This window comes from Dendrobates tinctorius, unplaced genomic scaffold (genome assembly GCF_039654945.1).
Source record: "Dendrobates tinctorius isolate UK_male_01 unplaced genomic scaffold, ASM3965494v1 ptg000164l, whole genome shotgun sequence".
Classification (NCBI taxonomy): Eukaryota; Metazoa; Chordata; class Amphibia; order Anura; family Dendrobatidae; genus Dendrobates; species Dendrobates tinctorius.
The window spans coordinates 7,097,568-7,110,362 of NW_027361831.1; the positions used below are offsets into that span (position 1 = coordinate 7,097,568).

General features: G+C 42.4%; 1 protein-coding gene across 1 annotated transcript in view; it reads right to left on the reverse strand.

Annotated features, from left to right (window-relative positions):
- Positions 1 to 12,795, reverse strand: part of LOC141052927 (uncharacterized) — a 70,796-nt gene that overhangs the window by 8,348 nt on the left and 49,653 nt on the right. Inside the window, exons 6-10 of the mRNA XM_073550248.1 lie at positions 5,355 to 5,504; positions 5,046 to 5,225; positions 3,243 to 3,366; positions 3,060 to 3,157; positions 2,785 to 2,875 (exon numbers count right to left, since the gene is read on the reverse strand). Of these exons, the coding sequence (XP_073406349.1) occupies positions 2,785 to 2,875; positions 3,060 to 3,157; positions 3,243 to 3,366; positions 5,046 to 5,225; positions 5,355 to 5,504 (643 nt within the window). The remainder of the gene's footprint in view (positions 1 to 2,784; positions 2,876 to 3,059; positions 3,158 to 3,242; positions 3,367 to 5,045; positions 5,226 to 5,354; positions 5,505 to 12,795) is intronic.

Below are 12,795 nucleotides of genomic sequence, written 5' to 3' on the forward strand. Positions count from 1 at the left end.
TTACCCAAACAGTTTCCACAGAACTCCCAGTCTCTGAAGCTTCAATCTCTGTGCAGATATATGCGTTTCTAACATACAATGCAACACCCCCTCCTCGTTTATCAAGTCTGTTTCTTGCAAATAAGTTGTATCCTTCTAGTCTTGTATTCCAATCATGTGTATCGTCCCACCAAGTTTCAGTGATTCCAATGACATCATATTTCTTTTCCTGTGTTAGTAGTTCCAATTCTCCTTGTTTGTTGCCCATGCTTTGTGCATTAGTATAGAAACATTTTAGTTTGTGATTGGTTTCTCTTTCTCCAATATTTTTATTAATTAGATTCTTTCGTCTTTGTTCTTCCTTTCCACTTCTATTAGCAGAGTTCTCAATAGCATTTGTCAGGTGTATGGCTTTTTCTGGTCTTTTGCTTCCCTTCCCATGTTGTTCTAGTTTAAAGCTCTCCTTACAAGTGTAGCAAGGCGACTTCCAAATACCTGCTTTCCAGTTTTCGTAAGGTGCACCCCATCTCTAGCAAGTAGTCCATCGTATAAGTAGTTCACTCCGTGATCCAGAAATCCAAATCGTTGCTGACGGCACCATCGACGTAGCCAGTTGTTCACCTGCAGAATCTTATTCCACCTCCTTGTTCCATGGCCATCCACTGGGAGGATGGAAGAGAAGACCACCTGCGCTCCCAGTTCTTTCACTTTCTTGCCTAAGTCTTCAAAGTCTCTGCAGATGGTTTCCAGGTCGTTTCTTGCGGTGTCATTTGTCCCCACATGTAGTAGCAGGAATGGGTAGTCATCTGTAGGTCTGAAGAGTCCTGATATCCTGTCAGACACATCTTTAATTTTTGCACCTGGAAGACAGCACATTTCTCTTGAAGTTATATCCGGTCTGCAGATAGCGGCCTCTGTTCCTCTCAACAGGGAATCCCCCATGACCACCACTCTCCGTTTCTTCTTCACAACATTTTTCTTTCTCCATCCAGGAGGACTCTGAAGGCGTACAAGGTTGCTGTTTGTTGGCAAAGTCTTATCCTGATGTATTTCTTCATCATTTTCCTGCGTGAGAGCCTGGTACTGGTTTCTGAGCAGTATGGGTGCTGACTGCCTCCTGATCCTCCTGCTTCTCTGGGTCACATGTCTCCATTCCTCTGTTTCTTCAGGTGCACTTCGAATTTCTTCTCTTTCTGTAACATGAAGAGATAATTCTGCTCTGTCCAAGAACTCTTCACCTTCCTTAATGATCTTCAACGTAGCCAACCTCTCTTCGAGATTTTGCAACTTTTCCTCCAACAGGGACACAAGCTTGCATTTGTGGCATGTGAAGTTTGGCTTTTCCACTGGTAAGTCTGTGAACATGTAGCAAGAAATGCAGCTCACCAAATGGCTCCTGGCCTCTTCCATCTTGAGATTTCTTAAAAACGATGAAAGATGAGCCAAAATTCGGCGCGCGGTTTTTCCGATTTCCTCTTTTCAGCTGCAACGGCCAAAACCCAGTGATCGTTGAGCTCGCGGAGACTCTTCACTTATCCCAGAAGGCACTGGGAATATGCAAATGATCTCAAGACTCTTCCCCTGGTTTTCCGATTTCCTCTTTTCAGCTGCAACGGCCAAAACCCAGTGATCGTTGAGCTCGCGGAGACTCTTCACTTATCCCAGAAGGCACTGGGAATATGCAAATGATCTCAAGACTCTTCCCCTGGTTTTCCGATTTCCTCTTTTCAGCTGCAACGGCCAAAACCCAGTGATCGTTGAGCTCGCGGAGACTCTTCACTTATCCCAGAAGGCACTGGGAATATGCAAATGATCTCAAGACTCTTCCCCTGGTTTTTTCACAAGCGTAAACTATCCCACCTAGCTTTGCAACGTCTGCAAATATGAATAGTTTACATATCTAGATCATTTATAAAAATGTTAAACAACACTGGGGTCATCACTTGAGACTTGTGGTACCCCACTTCAAACACTCTTCCAAAATTGGATGTGTAACCATTTATTAATACTCTTTGAGTACGATCACTGAGCCAGTTATGAATCCACCTAACCCACAGCTTTGTCAATCCCAAACTTGGTCATTTTTTCAATAAGGATAGTATGAGATAATTTATCAAATACTTTCCTGAAGTTGAGATATACTACAGTATATCTACCGCATTTCCCTGATCCACCCAGTCAGTGATTCCATCATAGAAGGAAATTAGATTAATCTGGCATGACTTGTTTGCTACAAACCCATTCTGGCTCTGGTAATTTACTGATAACATGATTGCAATATGGCCAGACTACACTGCTGATAAAGGAGAAAGGCTGGTGTCAAAATTCTGTAGTCTTTCTGTGGATTGACCACTATTGGCTGCTATTATTCATTCATTTCTTGATTATTGTGTCTGGCCTTTAGTCTAGATCCAGTCTCCAGCTCCTGAGAACTATCTTAGCCCATGTTCACATGTGCAGTATTTTACATAAGTATTTGTAAGCCCAAACCAGAACTGGAAGAATAAGAGGAAAAAGTATAATACAATCACATGCACCACTTTAGCAATTTTCACCCACTACTGGTTTTGGCTTACAAATACTGATGTAAAACACTGAACATGTGAACATGGCCTTACTCAGACTGTTCCCATTCCTTTCTTCTCCCTAGGATTCCTAGCGCTAATTTCAACAACTAGAACTACCGCTCGTTGTTCCCCGTTCGTGCTCCTCTGGCCACTGGATTGCAGCCATACTCAAACATTATCACGACAGCCAGTGACTGAGAAGAATCTGACTTCTCTGCAATTAGTGAATACTACTCACCTGGGTAGTCGTATGTAGGAATCTCCTCTGTACACTGCTCATCACCCCTCACATATGTCTCTGTAGTATTAATATGGATCAGGTATTCATCCTGAAACAAATATTGTAAAAGTCACAAACAGATGGAGACGTCACATCTATGATCAGCTCTAATCCTTCCACCTCCAACATTCTCATTACACAAGTATAAAGCATAATACTGGTGAGTAAAACGAGACCGTCATAGCTGTCAACACATAATAGGGGACATCTCATGACAACTTATCTCTATCTACCTGATGATTCTGAGGGACATTGGAATTTTCTTGTTTACAGTCCTGTAGAAGAAGAGGACGGGGACATCTCTCTGGTGTTGTCCTCTTACTGGATAGAACTGGAGGAAACACATACAAGGATTTAATGCATTTTCTACATACAGATAATTAAAAGCCGCATGTGTATTTAGTCCTGTCCATTACCTAGTGATGTGAGGGTCTGGGGAACCTCCATCATGACGTTCCTGTACAGATCTTTGTGTCGTTCTAAATACTCCCACTCCTCCATGGAGAAATAGACGGTGACATCCTGACACCTTATAGGAACCTGACACATACAATGATGCCGTTATGTAAGAAATTTCCTGAGATAAATAAAAAAAGTAGCATGTCCAAACTCAAAACGCAGTATAAACACAAATGACCTCAATGGGCGTAATTAAAGCAACTGGGGATCAAAGAGTATATTCAACCACAGAAAGAATTTTATTAGCATAAATTAACACAGAAATTAAGTCTGAGCAGAGGATCACTACCAAAGTAGGAAAATAGGAGCTCAATAATAAAAAGTATAGCGAAAAGTACAAATGTATAATGTAAGTACATTGTGCAAAGCCTGAGGCCCTGCACAAATAGAAATAATTTTGACTGAAATAAGTGGTCAGCAAACAGTTAATCAATGTGCAAAGGCAGAGCTGCAATAAAGGGTTAATGTAAACACCGAGGTCCTTACGAAATCTGGCAACCACTCATAGAACCCAAGCATAGGGTATTGTCCTCATGTTAGGTGGATGGTGTTAAGGCCCCATCTCACATAACGAGATTGTTAGTGAGATCGCTGAAACGTCACAGGTTGTGTGACGCAACAGTGACCTCGCTACATGTGACGCATAGCGGCGACCGGCCCCCCGTTGGATATCGCTGATCGTGCTCGAATGTCCTAGGACATTTTTTGGTCGTTGGCGACGCAGAACTCAGGGACGCAGGCGTGAGTCGTCAGAATAGCTGCTGTGTGACAAGGTCCCAAAGACCGCCGAGGTCGTTATACGGATCGCTGTATCGTTGCTGCGTCGTTGAATAGATCTGCCTGTTTGACAGCTTACTAGTGACCATGTAGCGACGTACCAGCGATCCTTACCAGATCGTACCCTTGTCGGGATCGCTGGAGCGTCGCTATGTGTAACAGGACCCTTCGAGAACGATTGGATACATTGTGTCATAATAAGAAAAAAGTGCATGCTGTGTAAAACAATGGAGCTGTAAGGTGCATATTGTTAGGCTGATACTTACAAAGATATAGAGTAAAAGGATCCCAGCCTGCAGCCCCTACGCGCGTTTCGCTGTGTTTTCGTTAGGAGCACTGCCTGATGAAGACACGCCAAAACATGCTTAGGGGAGGCAGGCTGGGATCCTTTTACTCTATATCTTTGTAAGTATCAGCCTAACAATATGCACCTTACAGCTCCATTGTTTTGCACAGCAAGCACTTTATTCTTATTATGACACAGTGTATCCAATCGTTCTCTAACACCCTCCCTCTCACATGAGGACAATACCCTATGCTTGGGTTCTATGAGTGAGTGCCAGATTTCATTAGGACCTCGGTGTATACATTAACCCTTTATTGCAGCTCTGCCTTTGCACATTGATTAACTGTTGCTGACCACTTATTTCAGTCAAAATTATTTCTATTTGTGCACATTGTGCAGGGCCTCAGGTTTTGCATAAACTTACTCACATTATACATTTGTACTTTTGGCTCTACTTTTTATATTGATCCCCTATTTTCCTGCTTTAGTAGCGATACTCTGCTCATACTTACCGTATGTTATGTGTTAATTTATGCTAATAAAATTCTTTTTGTGGTTGAATATACTCTTTGATCCCCTGTTGCTTTCATTATGCCCATCGGGGTCCTTTTTGTTTATAACATGCAATGACACCGTCATTCCCTAAATCACTTCATAGCGTTACTGTATAATATCCCAGCATTCCCAGCAGTGTCACCTCTCCAGTCAGCAGCGCAATCATTTTGTAGGAGAGTTCAAGGATCTTCTGGTCATTGATGGCCTCATGTATCAGGGGGTGAAGTGAAGGTGTTATGATTGGGCTCAGGGTTCTTATCCATCCCACAGACACAGGAACCTGACAGCGCTCACTAGAGGTCTTCTTCACTACTGTGTAATCCTGGTTATGGAGAGACACATTAATAAATCTCACTACAGACATTTCCAGAGTCCTCACCTCTCCAGTTCTGTCCATCTGTTATTCCCATAGATAAGAATGATGTAATGTGACGTTATCAGAATCTCTCACCTCTCCAGTAAGCCGGAAGAGGATCTCTAGGGTGAGGTGTAATATCTTCTCCACCATCTTGTCACTGTCCATGTTCATCCCTGATGGGTAAATCTGAAAAATCCACTTATACAGAAGATCTACACTGAGAGGATCCGATATTGTAGGAATCTGAATGGGAGAAGATGACGATGTAACATCATAAAGAATCCCGAGTAACAATACAATTACTGGAGATAATAAGGGAAATATATGAGGTTTATTATTTTACAGCATTTAGTTTCCTATATATTTTACACCACACACAACAAGCAGTTTCTTCCTCGGAGTCGGCAGCTGAATACGTTCCTCATAGACTCATCTTCCATAACGCTAATTCTCGTGTCATTTTCCGACACTGGAATCGGCATTAGCAATACTGCAGGAGATATTCATTACACGGGACAGGAGGAATAACTACTTCATGATGATGAGGACATCTTCATCTTCTACTACGGCTCCAGAAACATATCTGGCCAGAGTCCATCACTGACTCCATCACCACCGGCCGTCTATATGAATGGTCTCCGTCTTCCCCACACTGTTATCTTTTATCCTGTTAGATCTTATATCTAATACACACAGAATAGTTTGAGGCATTTATAAAAGCTGTTTGTGTTTTATGTTTTTTTTTTCCCTGGGATTTTCAGCTTAGATTTCCCTAGGCGCCATTCCATAGTTACAGGTGTTCCATTCACAGAGCTTAAAATATATAAATAAATTATAAGGAAATATATCACATTTGTTTTATGGTAGAAACAGATATGTCTGAGTATGTATTTTCAAATTATGTGGTGAAATTACAGTTTCTACCAGTGACAAAATGTTAAACTATGTTACCAAAAATCGACCTATTGTTCAGTACAGAGTAAGGAAAGCGCCAAACTCTGAACTGGACAATAATTATGTTTAGGTTTTTTTTTACTGGTTGTAGTTAAGACCCCATGTTATAATATTAGATATTTATTATTATTTCATAATTATTTTTTACAAGTTTTTTACAGGTGATACAGGAATGTTCAGTTTGGATGGAATGGCCCCTAAATTACATGAAAAACACCAGAAATAAACAGGTGCTAATAAGTTACAAAATACAATTGGCTCCAACAACGCTTGTAAAACACCATACAAGAAGCGTGAGACACATGGTGCACCTTATATGCCAAATGGTAGACATTTTATAGAGATCACAGGAAAGCCCGGCCGAGTAGGACAGTTGTGTGGGGAGTCGGGAGAAATAGAAATCAGCCGAATGATTGTCCGGCCAACAGTTATCTCATGTGTATGGGGCCATTAGTATCACACTGACAGGCAGGGATAATACCCCGCACTACAGTAGTACAGGGCATCACCGGAGCAATCAGAGGCTTGTATATCGTATGATCTCACTAACGAGGGTTGAGGAGAAAAGCTGAAAAACGTCCTTAAGAAAAAAACAAATATCACAGTTTTAGCCAGAGAGCAATAGAACTTTCTCCATTCTTGATGAGGACAGAGAGAAGACATCTTCTATATATCTGAGGCAACTGAGAGACAACATCCATTATTGTATCTGAGACAGAGAGCCTCCTCCATTATATCTCGGGCACAGAGGGGGAGCCTTGTGTTCCCCATAGACACCTCCCAATATATCGCCATGACAGTCGGGGAGTAACAATGGGGTCCGAGAACGAGGTCATTAAATTATAAAGAGAAAACAACAAGGTAAAATCCAGCTCCATTCACTAAAGATAAGTTCTACTTCTGGGATAATTTGTCCCCAGAATGTCTCCATTACATGTACAGCTCATACAGCAGAAAACAGCCCCTCATACATCTATAGCACCGGCCCGGGGCCACATCTCCAGACCTGGGAACCTGACCCAGGAGGTCGGTGCTGTGTCCCGAAGTCATCTGTAGCTGCATCAGGAGTGGGGGAAGGGAGGATTTATTTATTAGTAGGTGGAGGGGATGGATACATTTGAGGTAGTCAAGATCCACCGGTCACCTGAGCTTCATGGATATGTTTGGGAAAGCCAGGAATGGTCATCTGGCTCCATGGAGATGTTCAGAGAAGCCAGGTAGTGAACCTCCAGTCACCTGATCTTGTACCTCAATGGACTGTCAGCTTCCCCAGCTTGTTGTTACCTCCTCTCTGTGAGTGCTACAGGTTGGGTAGTCGGCCCTAGAAGCTCTGAAGTTTCAGCTGCTTTTATCCTGCAGAGTCGGCAGAAGGGTCAGACTCTGTAATTTTGCACCATCTTGAATATTGTGCTGGGACTGTTCAACGTGTTATTTGCCTGTTTTATGGTTCAATAAAGTATTTTCACCCTGTGTTGTCCGAGTAGTAGTATGCCCACGGGGAAAGGAAAGTAGGCGTTCGGTGGGATGATCCCTGGTCCATGTGGTTTCTGTTAGCGGACCAGGGCTCCTTTGACCCCCGTGTCTCCACAGCATCAAATAAGGGGGAACGCGCAGAAAAGAAACGCAGCAAACACAATAATCAGAAAAGATTGTTATTGTTCCGTGTGCTGCAGACACCTGCAAAAAATTTGCAGAATAAAACGCAGTGGAAAAAAAGTAGCATGTACAGTATGTGTGAAGACTGCTTTAGTGTTACATTTTTATTAATTTTTTTATGGTTTAATAGAAAAAGAATATCAATCACACTATTTACTGATCCCAGTAAATAATCTGATGACTGTTTTGTGCGGGTCGTTATGATTACAGGGATGTCAAATGTTATTTGTGGATTTGTGATATTTATTATTTAATAAAGCACATTCACCACCTGAGCCTGTCCCTGAACTCACCTAACACCCTATGCGGGTCCTTCCCCACCGCCGTCAGGATACCTCATCCCTATTTGTCACCTAACTCTGCCCTGGCTAGTGTATTGGCCGGCAAGGAGCACTAGCCTCACCTCTGCAGATAATAAACACAGGGGGAAGTGACAGACTCCAAAGGGACAAGGTAACAAAAACTCCAGACTTAGCTTATGCTAAGCTCCACACCACAGATAATAACAGCAACTGGACTCCAAACGCCAGACGTGGCTGACACCAGAGAACTCCTGCTTGGCTGGTCTCCAGAAAGGAATTTTATCACCAACAGTCAGCTGATACATCAAGTGACCTTTTAAAGGATGGTGGGAGTGGTCACCACCCACATCAGCTGACCCAGCAGCACTGCAGTAACACCAGATTGCCAGCGGGTAAAAACTGACATTAACCCCCGATGGCCTGAAAGGAAAAAAGTTTTAACCGAGAGGAAACAGAGCTGCCACAAATCCAAAAATGAATTGTTACCGTATCTCTATTAGAGATGAGCTGACCTGTGGATGGTCGGGTTGGACGAAATGTAGTTCAAAATTTGGTTCAGGCATCAGAACTTGACCAGAACATAACCCTGAATCCAATAGAAGTCAATGACGACCCAAACTTTGGTGCTATAAAATGGTCATAGAACAGGCTAGGGGACTGCAAAATGGGGGAAAGAGAAGGGCAATTGCTCTGCAAACAAATGTGGAAAGGGAAATTACTTAAAAAAACGTAGAATAAAAAAAAATAATTTGAACCAGAAGCTGAGGTCCAGGTGAGGTGGACCTGGCTGGAGTGGAGTAGACCTCTAAAAAACAGGAAAGATCTGAGCCTCCTCCTTGCTCCCTCTTCTGCTGCAGTCTTGGCCTCTTCCTCCCACTCACAAGTGATTTATAAAGGGGTAACAATACGTTGGGCTCACAAGAACCAATGTACGTGGTTCCTAGCAGCCACTATTTGTCCAGGCAAGCCAACCCTGCCCTGCACAAACATGTTGCGTAGAAAATTAGCTGAGCGCAGCACAACGTCATCAGTGTCAAGATCCACATAACCACTGATACGTGGACTAATATGCACGGGTAGGGACATTTTTTCTCCCTAATTGCCAACTGGGTAAATGTAATGGAGCTGGGCATGAGGCAGAAACCACTCTGGCGCATGTCCTACCATCACCGAGGATTTTTGGATGTTTCTCCGTACATGCTTTCTCCACCACCTCTTCATCCAGTCAGCATAACACTTGCACCACCAACTTCAGTACAGCAAGGGGAAATGACAGCAGGCTGTTATGAAACTCATGTTTGGGGGAAAAAAATCCCACACCGTGCAGAAGCTGTGGACAGTAGTCAAACAACAATCCGATGAGTGGTTGCTGCAGTTGAACCTCAAGCCCGACCTGGTGGTGTGTGACAATGGAAGAAATAAGAAATCTCATAGCAGCACTGGTCCTAGCCAGTTTGATGCACATCACTTACCTGGTGCTTGTCCTGAATTTGGTGGTGCGGAGCTTCCTGAAAAATTACCCCGAGATGCAGTGCCGGACAGGGACAAAAAAGCAGCCCTGCCACACAAACCCCACTAGCCCACATACTACAACTCTCCCCCCACACCTGATCAATGGATTTTCCTATAATTTGTCGTGTCCCTCAACACTCCTCTTAACCCCTTCATGACCCAGCCTATTTTGACCTTAATGACCCGGCCATTTTTTGCAATTCTGACCAGTGTCCCTTTATGAGGGAATAACTCAGGAACGCTTCAACGCATCCTAGCGATTCTGACAATGTTTTTTCATGACATATTGTGCTTCATGTTAGTGGTAAATTTAGGTTGATAATTTTTGCGTTTATTTGTGAAAAAATGGAAATTTGGCGAAAATGTTGAAAATTTCACAATTTTCAAATTTTGAATTTTTATTCTGTTAAACAAGAGAATTATGTGACACAAAATAGTTAATAAGTAACATTTCCCACATGTCTACTTTACATCAGCATAATTTTGGAAACAAAATTTTTTTTCGTTAGGAAGTTATAAGGGTTAAAAGTTGACCAGCGATTTCTCATTTTTACAAAACCATTTTTTTTAGGGACCACCTCACATTTGAAGTCACTTTGAGGGGTCTATATGGCATGGATATTCTGACATTGTTTTCTCGTGACATATTGTACTTCATGATAGTGGTAAAATTTCTTTGATACGACTTGCGTTTATATGTGAAAAAAAACGGAATTTTGGCAAAAATTTTGAAAATTTCCAACTTTGAATTTTCATGCCCTTAAATCCCAGAGATATGGCACACAAAATACTTAATAAGAAACATTTCACATATGTTTACTTTACACCAGCACAATTCAGGAACCACATTTTTTTTTTTTAGTTAGGAAGTTATAAGGGTTCAAAGTTGACCATCGATTTCTCATTTTTACAACAAAATTTACAAAACCATTTCTTTTAGGGACCATCTCACATTTGAAGTCACTTTGAGGGGTCTATATGGCAGAAAATACACAAAAGTGACACAATTCTAAAAATTGCACCCATCAAGCTACTCAAAACTACATTCAAGAAGATTATTAACCCTTCGGGTGCTTCACAGGGACTAAAGCAACATGGAAGGAAAAAATTGACATTTTAATTTTTCCAACAAAAATTTTCTTTTAGCATCATTTTTTTCATTTTCACATGGGTAACAGGATAAAAATGGATCCTAAAATTTGTTGGGCAATTTCTTCTGAGTACACTGATATCTCGCATATGGTCATAAACCACTGTTTGGGCACACGGCAGGGCTCAGAAGGGAAGGAGCGCCATTTGACTTTTAGAATGGAAAATATGCTGGAATATTTATCGGTTGCCATGTCGCGTTTGGAAAGTCCCTGTGTGCCTAAACACTGTAGCTCCCCCACAAGTGACCCCATTTTGGAAACTAGACCCTCCAAGGAACTTATCTAGATGCATAATGAGCACTTTGAACCCCCAGGTGCTTCACAAATTGATCTGTAGAAAAAAAAAGTACTTTTTTTTTTCACAAAAATTTTCTTTTAGCCTCAGGTTTTCATTTTCACATAGGCAACAGGGTAAAATGGATCCTAAAATTTGTTGGACAATTTCTCCTGAGTACACCGATACCTCATATGTGGTCATAAACCACTGTTTGGGAGCACGGCAGGGCTCAGATGGGAAGGAGCGCCATTTGACTTTTTGAATGGAAAATTAGCTCCAATCGTTAGCGGACACCATGTCGCGTTTGGAGAGCCCCTGTGTGCCTAAACATTGGAGCTACCCAACAAGTGACCCCATTTTGGAAACTAGACCCCCGAAGGAACTTATCTAGATGTGTGGTGAGCACTTTGAACCCCCAAGTGCTTCACAGAAGATTATAACGCAGAGCAGAGAAAATAAAAAAATATTTTTTTTCCTCAAAAATGATTTTTTAGCCCGCTATTTTTTATTTTCACAAGGCTAACAGGAGAAATTGGACCACAAAAGTTGTTGTCCAGTTTGTCCTGAGTATGCTGGTACCCCATATGTGAGGGTAAACCACTGTTTGGGTGCACAGCAGGGCTCAGAAGGGAAGGAGTGCCATTTGACCTTTTGAATGAAAAATTAGCTCCAATCGTTAGCGGACACCATGTCGTGTTTGGAGAGCCCGTGTGTGCCTAAACTTTGGAGCTCCCCCACAAATGCCCCCATTTTGGAAAATAGACCCCCCCAAGGAACTTATCTAGATGCATATTGAGCACTTTGAACCCTCAGGTGCTTCACAGAAGTTTATAACGCAGAGCCGTGAAAATAAAAATATTTTTTTTCCCTCAAAAAATGATTTTTTAGCCTGCTAATTTTTTATTTTCACAATGGTAACAGGAGAAATTGGACCCCTAAAGTTGTTGTCCAGTTTCTCCTGAGTACGCTGGTACCCCATATTTGGGGGGGAACCACTGTTTGGGCACACGTCGGGGCTCGGAAGGGAAGTAGTGACGTTTTAAAATGCCGACTTCATGGAATGGTCTGCAGGCGTCATGTTACGTTTGCAGAGCCCCTGATGTGCCTAAACAGTGGAAACCCCCCACAAGTGAACCCATTTTGGAAACTAGACCCCCCCCAAGGAACTTATCTAGATGTGTGGTGAGCACTTCGAACCCCCAAGTGCTTCACAGAAGTTTATAACGCAGAGCCATGAAAATAAAAAATCATTTTTTTTCCACAAAAATATTTATTTTAGCCCCCAATTTTTTATTTTCCCAAGGGTAACAGGAGAAATTAGACCCCAAAAGTTGTTGTGCAATTTTTCCTGAGTACGCTGATACCCCATATGTGGGGGTAAACCACTGTTTGGGCACACGCTGGGGCTCAGAATCAAGGGATCACCGTTTAACTTTTTGAAGCAAAATTGGCTGGAATAAATGGTGGCGCCATGTCGCGTTTGGAGATCCCCTGATGTGCCTAAACAGTGGAAACCCCTCAATTCTAACTCCAACCCTAAACCCCAACACACCCCTAACCCTAATCCCAACCCTAAACACACCCCTAACCCTAATCCCAACCCTAATAACCCTAACCACAAGCCTAACCCTGACCCCAACCCCAACCCACCCCTAACCCTAATCTTAACCCTAATTCCAACC